The 12,626-nt window shown below is 40.1% G+C and overlaps 2 protein-coding genes across 2 annotated transcripts in view; one reads left to right on the forward strand and one right to left on the reverse strand.

Moving 5' to 3' along the window:
- The window catches only part of LOC311506565 (voltage-gated potassium channel KCNC1-like), a gene marked incomplete at both ends in the record, with an annotated part of 49,214 nt that extends 44,923 nt beyond the window's left edge, over positions 1-4,291 (forward strand). Inside the window, one exon of the mRNA XM_084570566.1 lies at positions 1,802-4,291. Within this exon, the coding sequence (XP_084426692.1) occupies positions 1,802-1,815 (14 nt within the window). The remainder of the gene's footprint in view (positions 1-1,801) is intronic.
- A 5,806-nt stretch (positions 4,292-10,097) lies between these two features.
- Positions 10,098-12,150, reverse strand: myl4 (myosin, light chain 4, alkali; atrial, embryonic; the record flags this gene model as incomplete). The annotated part of the gene is made up of 7 exons (XM_084571578.1): positions 11,932-12,150; positions 11,800-11,827; positions 11,531-11,680; positions 11,343-11,416; positions 11,159-11,258; positions 10,224-10,301; positions 10,098-10,126 (listed from the first exon to the last, which is right to left on the reverse strand). Exons 1-7 carry the CDS (start codon positions 12,028-12,030, stop codon positions 10,098-10,100), a joined length of 558 nt encoding a protein of 185 aa, XP_084427704.1. The 5' UTR covers positions 12,031-12,150.
- Between the last annotated feature and the right edge of the window lie 476 nt (positions 12,151-12,626).

The following is a 12,626-nucleotide window of genomic DNA, read 5'->3' on the forward strand; positions in this document are numbered from 1 at the left end:
TCCCGTGTGTTCTGTGTCGGTGTGACATTTTGTTTTGTCCTGTGTGTTTCTGTGTCGTGTGCCGCACTCTTGTTTCTGTATGATTTTTCTTTCGTGTTGCCTTCATGTATACCACAACCAGGTCAAACAGCCTTCACTACCTGCAGCTTGTTCTATCCCACACAGGTGCAGGCGAATCATTGTTGGTCATTTGGGCAAAAAAAAGCAAACTGCAACCGAGTGAAATCAATTAGAAACGACATCAAACACCAAAAAAAAAAAGTGGGATGAAGCAAAAAGCTTAAACATCATTGGTGCTTGGCCGAGGTTTGGTTCGTACATTTGCAGGACACACCAACGGAGCTCTTGGTCTGGACTTGAGCCCAGTCCCGGTTGGCTACATTTCTCTGGTTACAACCACGACCAGTGAAATCTTTTGCATTCCTCAGTTTTCGATCTCGATGTTTCATTGGCTTCTTAATCGTCATCCAAAGATTTTGTCACATCTGTCAACTGCCCCCCCTTTAGGATTTCTACAGATTGTATCTGTGTGTGTGGGTTGCAGAGACAGAGAGAAGCCTTTAATATGTGTCAGATTCAAGCTCTGTGTTCTCAGTGTACTTGCATGCCGGCTCTGCTAGGTGAGCTTTTTGGTGATATCCTTTTGTATTTTGATTTAGTGGTGTTTGGTTCATCTTTTCTCTTGCTTTGTTGTGCGGTATTATGTTGCAGTTTCCATTAGTACAAAAACAATTTCATACCAGTACCAGTGGAAGCTACATATCAGATCAGGAACATTCAATTTGCCATTGTAGAAGGCTTTCGTTTCATTTTTACCTTCAACCTTAGAGGATTGTGTTTGGAATGCAACCGTATCAAAGGAAGAAGGCTTTCTATAATGGCTAATACGACGAAACTCATTCATAAAATCACGGGAACCTTCACAGCCTAATTTCCAGCAGCATCTTTGGGATTAAATTTCTCAATGTGATAGCAGTGGACAAACCAGCTGTCAACATTCAGGGCATTCACGTAGCTTGCGGTTACAGCACTGAGCTTTCCAACCCACTTCTTTAAAATCTTAGGCAACTCCAAAGTTCACCTTAGTGATTAGATTATTTCAAAATATCAAATTGCAGCTTTTAAAGACTTTAGCATTAACATTAGCAAAGATTAATTGCAGCTATGTCTTTTATGTTTGTGTACATGCATGAGTGTCTCACATTCATTCAGTGTTAGCTGCATTTAGTTTCAATTTTTCCGAATTTTACGCAGTTAATAATTGGTATTCATCAAGTGTCTATAGTAACCTTCACAGTGAATGGGACAGGCTTTAGCAATTCTATGTCTTTGACAGCTGGTTCAGTTACCTGGTAGAAATATTTGGTGATAGTATGTCCTCACAACACATGGACAACAAACTTTGTAAAGACAAAAGTGAAAGCTAAGATAAGTTTGACTGTAGGTCTATATTTATCCAGCAGTATTATTTCACTGACTGACTGCATGTGCAAAGTGAACTTCTATCTTGATCTGCACCAGACCTGGATGTCACTCGATCCATGCAAAACCTAAAACTAAATAACCAATTTCTGCAAATTGACTGATTACCAAAGGATGCATCTGAAAATTTTAAAAGCCTTTATCGCCTTTTTGTTTTTAATTTAAGCACTTAAATTACGGACCGTTTGTCAGCTTTAACCTTTCTGGCCGCCCTTCATCAGGAAATGACCGCACTCTATGCCTGGTGTCATAGGATCAACAGTCAGCCACGTGTTTGCTTCAGATCCTCACTAAACTCTCTTCTCTCTTTCCCTTTCAGTGCTGAGTTTCTAACCCACTCGCCCCTTTCTCTACAAGAAGAGGAAAACTGTAAACTCTAAACTGCTGCTCCTCCATAACCCCCAGTGAGATTCACTGTAGAAATTTGGGAGGGAGACAGAAAGAGAAAAAAATATAAATAAAAAAAAAGAGAGGTGTCACTGACACTGACGTGAACTTTTCCATCACCATATGCAATCCAATGGAAGAAAAAAAAAAAAAAAAACATGCTTCTGATCATGTGTAAGCCATTTTTGACACCAGAGACCAAACGTTTCCACTTATTCTTTCGAACTGATTTTCAGAGCAAACCACAGCATGGGTGCTCCCAGCTGAGCAGCCAGACAGCTTCAGCCTATGACAGACTTGGATCTGGAAACCATGCAACAAGGATGCCCTCTGTTCCCACTACTGTGTGTAATTTAGTCGTCATAATGCCTTACTGAGGAAAAAAAAAAAAAAAAAATCTGCATTCACTGCTGTTGATCTTCTCTGAATGCTCCATTATTTCGGCACTCAAGGCGCGGGGTGTTCCTTCATGATGTCTAACGGCTCCAGCAGAGTCGGATTCGGCGTTTTCTGCTGGGCTGCCCCGCCTAAACTCTGCTGAACTGCATACGGGAACCTCTTCCAGCAGACTGAAGTCTACATATCAGAAAACTTAAGCCAGATCACACGTGTGACTTGACTGTCTGTTTGACATCATCCGAATCTTCCAGGGGACGGCCGAGCGAACATCCTTCGGGCTTCAAGTTCGGCGGATGGTTTTTAAACGCCGGCCTCTCCGCAGACGTCAAAGAGGCCGTTTCAATCCAAAGAGCGACACGTGGACAAAAGTACCAGCCGGAGTGGACGGAAAACCCTCAAAGACACAAAACTGGCCGTGACATCTGCGAAAACAACAGGAGGTATCACTGAAGACAAAGAAGTGACCCTCTTTCTCTCTTTCTCTCTCTCTCCTTCCCTCTCGAGTCTTCACGGTATCCTGCTTCTCCTCCTCTTTAGCGAATCTGCATGGCATGAATTAAACTAATTAGGTCATAGATTCATTTTCTTTCCACCCGGCAATGTCAATGCAAAATCACCAAAACCTAGTCACGACGGAGGAGGAGGAGATCCGCAGACCATAAGCTCTTTACCTCTGGGGATATGGGAGAACATAGAGGCTATTTAAAGAAAGCAGGCATTCAGCAGGAGCGGGAGAACATCTTTGAGAAACTATTTTAGGGACACACGGAAAAAAAATAAAATAAATAAAAGATAAAAAAAGGCAACAATTGCAAATTAGGAATGCATTTTTTGACATTGTTTACCAGCATGAATATTCTGCATGACTTCTGCAAGCCACTCCGATCTCCCCCATGAATAACAGGGCTAGAAATTGAGAACAATGTGAAAAACTAAAGAGATGTTATATGCAACCGAGTAAAAATGTAGGATTATGTTTTAAAAGAAAAAGATTTAATATGATAAAATACATATTAAGGAAAAAAAAAAAGGTAGCAACATCTACCCTGTTTTGTTTCTTGTTTCTTAACCGACACACCGACCAGATCTCTAAAATACAAAAAAAATAATAAAATAAAAATAAGTCTTCCATCTTATGCAAGTCTTTATTCTAATACTACATGCTTGTCTAGTACCACTATGTCGACTCCTCATCTGGCTGCTATTCTGGTTCTTTTTCCTCCTCTTCGTCTTCCTGCTCTTCCTCCTTGTGTAGCCTTTTATCAGGACCCTTATATGTAACTCACTCCAATGGCAGCTGTGTCTCTGTCTGGACCCAGGACTACCAAACAGAAGCTGAACTGAACTGTGCTGTCCGGTCCAAGATGTCCGTGATTCTCTGTATTTGAGTTGGAAAAAAAAAAAAAAAAAAGTCTGTTGTCCCCTTTTCCTCGCACCTTTCTTGATTAAAAAAAAAAAAAAAAAAAGGCATCAGCAGCATCTTCAGTGTCAGCCGGGCCGCTCTGAGGTCTGGGCTCAAATATCGAGACAGGAGAAGGTACGGGTGAGACGTTTTTACTCACGCAATGATCCAGGCTGGTCAGTTTACTTCCTCAGGTGAAAAGGTACGAGATGGCTGCCTCATCATCCGGGATTTGTTGTTCAGCTACCTCACATTTACATCTGTTTCTTCTCCCCCCCCCCCCCCACATGCAAACTTTAGTTGTGGCCAAAGTGAACTCCTACTATACGGGGGTTGGGGTTATACTGTATGACATTTGAGTTGACTTTAAATAATGCTGTATGTTGTAAGTGTGAATAAACCCAGGGTTGTAGCCAGGAGTTTTAGAAATACCAAAGTCCCTCAGCTAACCAACGAACTTTGGAAGCCACAAGAACTTCTGCAAGGTTTTCCAAGCAAGTTTAAGTTTAAATTTTTAGTTTGATTAAATGAAACATTGTCAGCGCAGATGTCCGTACTGTATATTAATACATAGTAAAGGGGAAATATATATATATATATATATATATGAAAAAAAGAGGATCCACCAGCCAATTCAGCAGCTTTCTCATGGTTTAGCGTTGCCAAATCTCTGTCAAAGAACCGCGCCATCCAATAACGAACCACAGTGTACGATTTCCTCATAATGTAGCATTTCCTCTTGGTCTTGGATGATCTCACGCTGTTTTCACCATTTTCTAGGTGCGCCTTGTGTTGCATTGAAGTGTAGCGTAGTTCAAAGGGTGCTTATTGTCTGAATGAAGTTAGGAAATCTCTGAGCCCCTCCCCCGCATTAAAATCACCAGCTTTGTTCATTTGAGACTGATGACCTTAAAGAGATATGCATATGTTGATGTTAAAACAGCACGTTATAGTAGTCGAGTATAGAAGTAGTCAAAGCCATATCAATGCTGGCAGTTGAATAAATCACATTTTCCTACCCTATCTTTTGTAGCAGTGACTGATGTCCCACACGATAACCAGCTAAACCACGAAGTAACTACTGTACAAGTGAGAGACTCTAGTAGTTTGTGGAGTAACACAATCTAACTGTTCTGAAAATGCTTTAACTGCGTAACAGTCCGCCAGTTATTGACACCAGCCGGCGAGACAACACATGACCAGAGCACCATTCCCTTGCGTGAAACAACAGAAGACGTAGAAATGATCAGGGTTTGAGGAAGGGCATTAAATGGTGAACAGCAATTTCTGTGTGGCGGCGACCCCCCCCCCCCCGCGCAAGGTGAGAGGCAGCCATCTTTACTCTGTATGTCCAAAACAGGGTCGGGCAACTACCCCCTATCAACAGAAACAGCCGTTTGTACCGGGCTGTTAGAAAAGTCTGCGGACATATTTGAACAAGCCGGATGGAAAAGCCTTTAAAAGGTGGCAGAAGCACTTTGTATGGCCTGAGAAGCGGTAGATTGTTAGAGCGTCTGGATTTGGGTGGTGCTGGAACTTCTCATTTTTCATGCTGTTTTATTTTATTTTATTTGAAATGACTCTGTGTTAATTGGTATTTGTTTTTGGTGACCGCGTGGGCCCAACCACATGGCAGGCATGGATGTGTTACTGAGCAGGCCCTCTGGACCCAGAATGACAGGAACAGCGCGTCTCTTGAGTACATTTTGAGTACAAAATGGCTACAAAGAGACGCAAACCAACTTTTAAAAGGCAATGACGACAGAGTGAAAACTACTACAAAGAGAAAAAATGCAGGAAGAGCAAAATTATTGTGAGTTAAAAAAAGAAATACAGACTCAAAACAGCCACGAGGACACCCAAATGACTGCAGAGATTAATGATGATTACAAAGAAGAAGAAATCAACCACATCTTCACCATTATCTTTTTGTATCTCTTTTCACTCTGGTTGTCTTGCCGTGGCGGGCATTTACATCTCCGTGGGTTCATTGACTCATATTGCATTTTGTGTTGTTTTTTTTTTATTTTTTGTTTTTGTTTTGTGGCAGACATGCAGCAGGAAAAAGAAATAATAAAATCCTGCTGATACCTTATGCCCCGTAAAATAAGAGGAAAAATGTCATAATTTGCAAACAAATTAATGACGACAAACATTTATTAGGTGAAAAACCATCCAGCTGTTTGGAGCGAAAACTGTACTGTTGACTCCGCTTTAGCCAAACTCTGCACTCCATGCTTTTCAACAAGGGCTATTGAGCTTCAAGATGTGTTTTTCGAGCAAGCAGTTGCTATTTTGCAAAAATTGCCACAAGATGGAACTTCAAACCCTAGGTTATTTTTATTGATATCACTTTTTGAACCTCTAACCCGTCTCAGAATATGTTTCCTAGTTGTGTAAATGTTGCTATTGGAAATGTATGCAAAATGCTTCAGTAGATTTTGATTGGTTTACGCAGTAAATTTCCCTTAAATTTGATTATATTTGCTTAAATATTGAGGACTGTCTTTGAGGTATGCTTGAGATCCTTTGTGCATAAGATGAATTGTAGATATGGACAGTCCTAGGCGCTCAGAGAGTCTTTGATAACGTGACCGTTGACTTGCGAGTCTGGCAGCTACCAGGCCTTGGCTGAATCCAGGTTTGGAAATTTGGATTCCGACGAGGTCCGGTACCCCACTGAAATGTCCATCTGTTTTCTACAGAGCAGCTCTGTCTCCTTTGCAAAGATTGTAATAATATTTTAGGATTAATTATACAGTATTAAGTGTAGCACTTGCAGCCTGAGCCATGCTAAACTAAATCCAATGACTTGAAGGGCCACGGCTGAAACAGAGAATAATAATAATAATAATAATAATAACAGTATCCTCCCGCTGCTACATATAAAATTTGATTTGCACTACATCGTAGGGAAGAAAATGATAAATATCTGACATGTATGCATCAAGTGTATGGTGTCACACAGCAGGATAAAGGTATCCGTTTGTTTGTTTTTCCTCTTATGGTTTTTCACTGTGAATTTTTCTGTATCAATCTGGTGAAGTCTTAACAAACGGCGACGAGCCACAAATCAAACTGAATAAAAACAGAAAACAGAAAAAAAATAAAATAAAAACGGAGCCTATCTCAGGAATATACTGTATCCAAAATCAGAGAGGTGGAACATCAAGAGTGTGTCATGCTGCGGTATGTGTTTCCAGGACGGAATCTAATACTAATTCCAAAACAGCATTTTGATCATATCAATGGGTAAATCTGGACAACTTCACTCTTAGCCTGGAGCGCTTAAGCCTGAAGTCTAAACTCAGTCAAGTTGTCTTTCCTCGCTGCACTAGTGTGGACATTTTTAAGTGGTACTGTATGGGATAAGAAGGATTGGTTCTGAAAATTGATATCCCTTGTCTCCCTATAGTACAGCTTCAGAAATGTCAAAAAAATAAAAATAAAAATAATAAAAGCCTACAATGTACTGTATTGTAGCGATAACCAAGATGTACACAACTTTTGTCAGTGTCATTAATTTTGTTGCATATACTGCTGTCAGCATTATTTTATCTGCTAAAACTGTATTTTTGGTTCACATATATATATTTTGTATTTTTTAACATGCAATGATGAAAAAAAAATGTGATTATGAAGAATATAACAATGCATCAACAAATGCTTTTGTATACAAGCATGCAGTGAACATAAAGAGAACCTATGCACGCACCAAGCTGGTCTACAGGCCTCATGTCATTGTGCTGTGGAAGCTATTGATTAAGTGTCTAATGTTGCATTAGTATACGTTTGGCACTGGATAATGAATGCATACAAGTGCACATGTGGAATGTATATGTGTGTGTGTGTGTTCGTGCTCAGTTGAAGAGAATTGGGGGATGAGGTCAGTGTTGCCAGATACAACCGATGGTTTCCAGCCCAAATGTGGTTCTACCCAGATTGCTCAAACTACTGTAGCCTATCAAAAAAAAAAACACAAATCCATAAATTCATCTAGCTACTACGAAGCCATTCGATAACATCATAAAGTTCACCATTAGGAAGAATGAGTCTACACTGTTCTTGTTTGAAATCAAACATAATTCTAAAAAAACTGCCAAAGTGATCCATTATGGCCCAAATTTTGTTCAGTTGCAAAATAAAAATAAAAAATGCCACCCAGTTGGGCTTGAAACCGCCTGATCTGGCAACCCTGGCTGAGGTGTCTTTGAATAATGACGAGACGGAGGGAAAAATCCAAGAATGAGGGAAACTACGACAGGTAGTCCAAGCAAACCTTTTTTGTGTGTGTGTTTTTTTTTTTTTAATAGTTGAAAGAAATTGTACTTATATACAATGTCAAATCAAATATTATCTGTCTGTCCTGAATTATCTGTCAGGATTTGTGGCTAGGAACTGAATGTAGGACACAAAACGCTAGTGGTCAGGATTTTCAGGACATTTGCTAAAAGAACAGATATTGATGTAGAGAACATCCAGAAACTGCAAGCAGGAACTGAAGGCAGGCAGGGTAGCAAGATGGAGCCAAAAATTTAATCTGGAAAAGAGGATCTGTAGGTAAAATACAGGTAAAGATTACCTAAAGAGGTTGGTTGGTGAAATCCAAAGGATATATCGTGTCTACCAGGCAACTAGAGAAAACAATCTGGAGGAGAAGTACAGTATTCGTAGCTGTAGTTGATGACTTTACTCCCCTTCACATGACTGCAATCAGTCAAAAGGTAATGACAGAGAACAAAAAGGGAACCTCCAAACTATAGGAGGAGGCAAGAGGAGTTTAGGCTACGATGTTGCAGGATATCCCACTCCTCCATGACACCATTGTTCATCGTCATCCAAGCTTCATCAGGGATTGTATCCAGTGGCTACACAACATGCACCTGGAAGAACCATGCATAATTTATGGATCTTAAGAGAGAAATTCTGAACCATGTACATCTAACCCACTAAAAAATAAATTCGACACCACCTGCAGATTTAAGACTAACATTTTGCTCCAGCCTATACCAACATTTCCATGATGGACTGGGAAGACAGCCTTTTCACAAGCTCCCGAGGCAACACCTCAGATATCTGGATGATTTCTGGGAGGTTTGGGCCCAACCCAAGACACAGTCCCTGGATACGGAAGTCTATGCAGGACCTAAATTTGAGCAGACAAGTATCCTTAACCTAAACCACAGTTTATTTTAAACCGGCTGACACACGCATCCTGTGTGTAATATGTGAACCAACAAACACTCTAAGAGCCCAACTTTCCCACCACATCTACAACATCAGAAGGGGATACAAGACCAATACCCATCGTCTGGAATTTTGAACTTCATAATCTGAAGAACTGCAACTTGATCTAGAAGTTTTCTCTACGTTGCCATTACCTACTCAATCTAATGGGCTGACCTAATGGGAAAACCCATTATATAACAGTTTATTTACAAATCTTGCAGTTTTATCAATTTAGAGCTTAGAATGTATAACATTGCACAACATTTTATACATCTTGCCATCCCTAACAAATGGATCTGATTATCTGCCTTCAGAGTAACATGGATCAACAAATTAAGCATGTCCTGATGGTGTCGATGAACGCTGACGGTGTCCAGAGATCTGCACCAATCCTGAGAAGAACTAGATGGCACCAAAGACAAACACTGATGGACCGCTTTAACAAAGCTCAGTCAGGTGTCTCAGACTCCAGTATGTGGTGCCTTCCATTCAGGTGTAGTCCCAACCCTAGTCCCTAACCCCACAAACATAAACAGCTGGAGAGACTAGGAAGCATACTGCACTATACTATATCTGGTAAACCCAGTATATGACAGGTTAAGCCGATAATAGGTTTGTATATATCCTTGTATTTACAGATTACTCTCGGACCTTGGCCTTGGTCTTTATACTCAGGGACATGTACTTATCATTCTAGTTGTAAACCCTAAAGTAATTCAATATTTTCAAGCCACTGCTATACAAACTAAGCCAAAATCGAAAGTGACCCAAGAAATCTTCTGACTGATTGAGTCCCGCAAATAGCCCAAGTTATCAGTGTCCTCACAATGTATAAATACGTGTATACCTGTATCGGCCGTGTTTGCCAACTTCATGACTAGAGATTTTGCCTTTCACGAAACCTGAATCTTAAAAGATGAATGGATTCGGCACCACCACCAGCTGGACACAGGCTCTCCTTTGTGGTGACACAATATAATACATGGTGAATAACAAGAGCTGCCACTTGAAATACATGTTTTTTTTAAAAGATTTATTCACTGGACAGGAGAAATGTAACAGAAATAATATAAGACTTGAGGTTGGGGGAGGGTGGAGCACAACCAGAAACACAGACAGAGTCTTCTGAGTGTTAAAGTGTTTGGATTCTACTGATTGTACTTAGGTAACAAGCTGATGAACGCATCCACGTTTTGCTTCAGCCAGCCAGGATGTGCTTGACGAAAGCTGAAAGACACACAGTTTTTCATTTATTTTTATTTTTTTCTGTAATTATTCCAGAGGTCTGTGTTTGTGCATTCTCTGCGTATTCACTGAATGTTACCTTCGTAGTTAATGCAACCATTACCGTCGTCCTGTCCCGCCAGCAGCTGGTCCACTTGTGTTTCTGTCATCCTCTCACCTGACATCCCAAAAAAGAAAAAACAGTCACGCTGTTTGAGCATGCTCAGTGTGGTTAAGGCCGTGTGGAGGCAGATACATTCTGGACTTTAAAGCTTTGAACATACAGTATACGCAAACTCAGCCTTTTAAGACTGCAGGTAATTTCAGCCTCTTTACAGTGGTTACCAATACATTTTAGAATTATTTTAGGATTTTAATGACTGCTCTCAAGCCCTGGGGGACTGTCGCTCATCAATGGGACATGAGAAAAAAAAAACATGAAAAACAGCACAAGGTGCTGACCTGGCCTCCAAATTCACTAGATCCCAAACTGATCAAGTATCTGTGAGAGGATCTACAGAGGCACCGCCCCTCAACCCATAGGAAACAAAGCCCCCCACTAACAACATTCTGTTGTCAGACACCACAGGACACCCTCATGTCCATTCTCTGATGAGTCACAACTGTTTTGGAGGCACAAGGGAGACCTACACAGTATTAGGAAGGTGATCATAATGTTATGCCTGATCGGTGTAAGAGTATCCAGCAAATGAAGCCAGAGATGCTATGATATGACTAGTCCATAGTCCATTTTGGCTTTGCTATTTAGAAAGGATTCATTTTTATAAAAAAAAATGACTTTGGATTAGTGCATTTACATTAAAATAGTGCAGTATAGGCAAGTTAATACATATCTGACAACTACAGTTTTTTTTTTTTTTTTAAACTGATTAGGCACTGTGAAATTATGATCTCTTATTTCATCACTTTAATTCACATGTGCATATTTACATGGAAGATTTTTAACACATTATCTTATCTTAATTCTTAACTAAGTATTTACATATAAACAAACGTGAAGAATAAAAATCATACCGAGCGTGACCAGAACATGTCTCAGCTCTGCACACATCACTGTCCCATTTCCTTCTTTATCAAAAACGCGGAGGCCTTCCACAAAATCCTCGTACGTCCCCTGTTCACACAGAGAACTATTTTTACGATCAAATGTACTATTTAATTATCTCTGACCTGAGTGAAGTGAAAAACCCGATCTTACTTTGTCCTTGGACCGAGCGACATGCTGCAACATCGGTAGGAAGGTCTCAAAGTCCATCAGCTTACTGTCCATTTCTGTTCAAAAGAGGGCATAAAGAATCCTTTTCCATTGACATTTTATAAATACAGCCTTTATTTGTACAGAATAGAAACATCGTTGGCGACTTTGTAAAATATTTGTGTGTGTACCCTCAGGTTTGGGTCTTCCCAGGACTCGCAGGACCTCAGCATTGGTCGGATTTTGTCCCAGAGCTCTCATCACGTCTCCACACTGAGAGAGCGAAATCTTCATCTGACCGTCTTTAGTTTTGTCAAACAGCTGGAACGCCTCTTTAAACTCTGCACACAAAGTTTAAACTAAGATTAGCAACAACAGCAGTTTGTGAACAACTCATGCTTCCAATCAAATTTATTTTCTAAAATCTGTCTATGTGAGTGTACTGTACTCGCAGGTTTACCTTCAATCTGATCAGCACTGAACTCAATCTGAAAAAAAAAAAATTAAAACTCAGAAAATGCAAATCTGAAATCACTATAAATAGATGAGTAAGACTTGAAAATGACTGCAATGACCAGACAAGCAGACAGACCGTGATGCTCTTTGGGTCAAAGTCCGGTTCCTTGGGCGTTTCTGGTTCTGGAGAAGGTTTGGCTGCTTCCTTTTTTTGTTCAGATTTCTTTGGGGCCATGGCGGAAGACAAACAAGTAAAGCAAACAGAGAAGAATAGGAAAACAGAGGACAACAGAGAAGACTAAATGCAGAGAGAAAGAGAAGAGGAAACAGAGGAGATTCCTCCGTGAGACTGCTTAAATAGTGGTCACACTCCGAGCTCATCTGTCCATTTAAGGTCAGAGAATAAACTAATGAATGAATCCTCTCAGGATTTCTACTGAAGAGAGATGCACTTCAAATAGATCTGGAACTAATTCCACTGCTCTCAACTGAACCCACAAGTATTACACCACCTTAAATAGAAAGTATAAACTGTTCTCTAGTGGCACCAATTCAAATAGAAAACATATACCCTTTTTTTTTAATACCTTTCATCAAAAAATAAGTCAATCCAGTCTCTTTTCAAAACAATAACAAATATTAAGAAATAGACAATTATTTCCTGATTCAGGAGGCTTGAGATATCTACATATTAGCTTGTTCTGATTGTCAGACAAAGGAATTTGTTAAATCTAAAATCAACACAAGTTTCTCTCATCTGTTTTAATGGGATCATCCAGAAGCAACTGGAGCAACACTAAAGACCTCGGTGGGATGGGTGCTAGAAAAAGG

The sequence above is a fragment of the Chelon labrosus genome (assembly GCF_963514085.1).
Source record: "Chelon labrosus genome assembly, chromosome: 21".
Classification (NCBI taxonomy): Eukaryota; Metazoa; Chordata; class Actinopteri; order Mugiliformes; family Mugilidae; genus Chelon; species Chelon labrosus.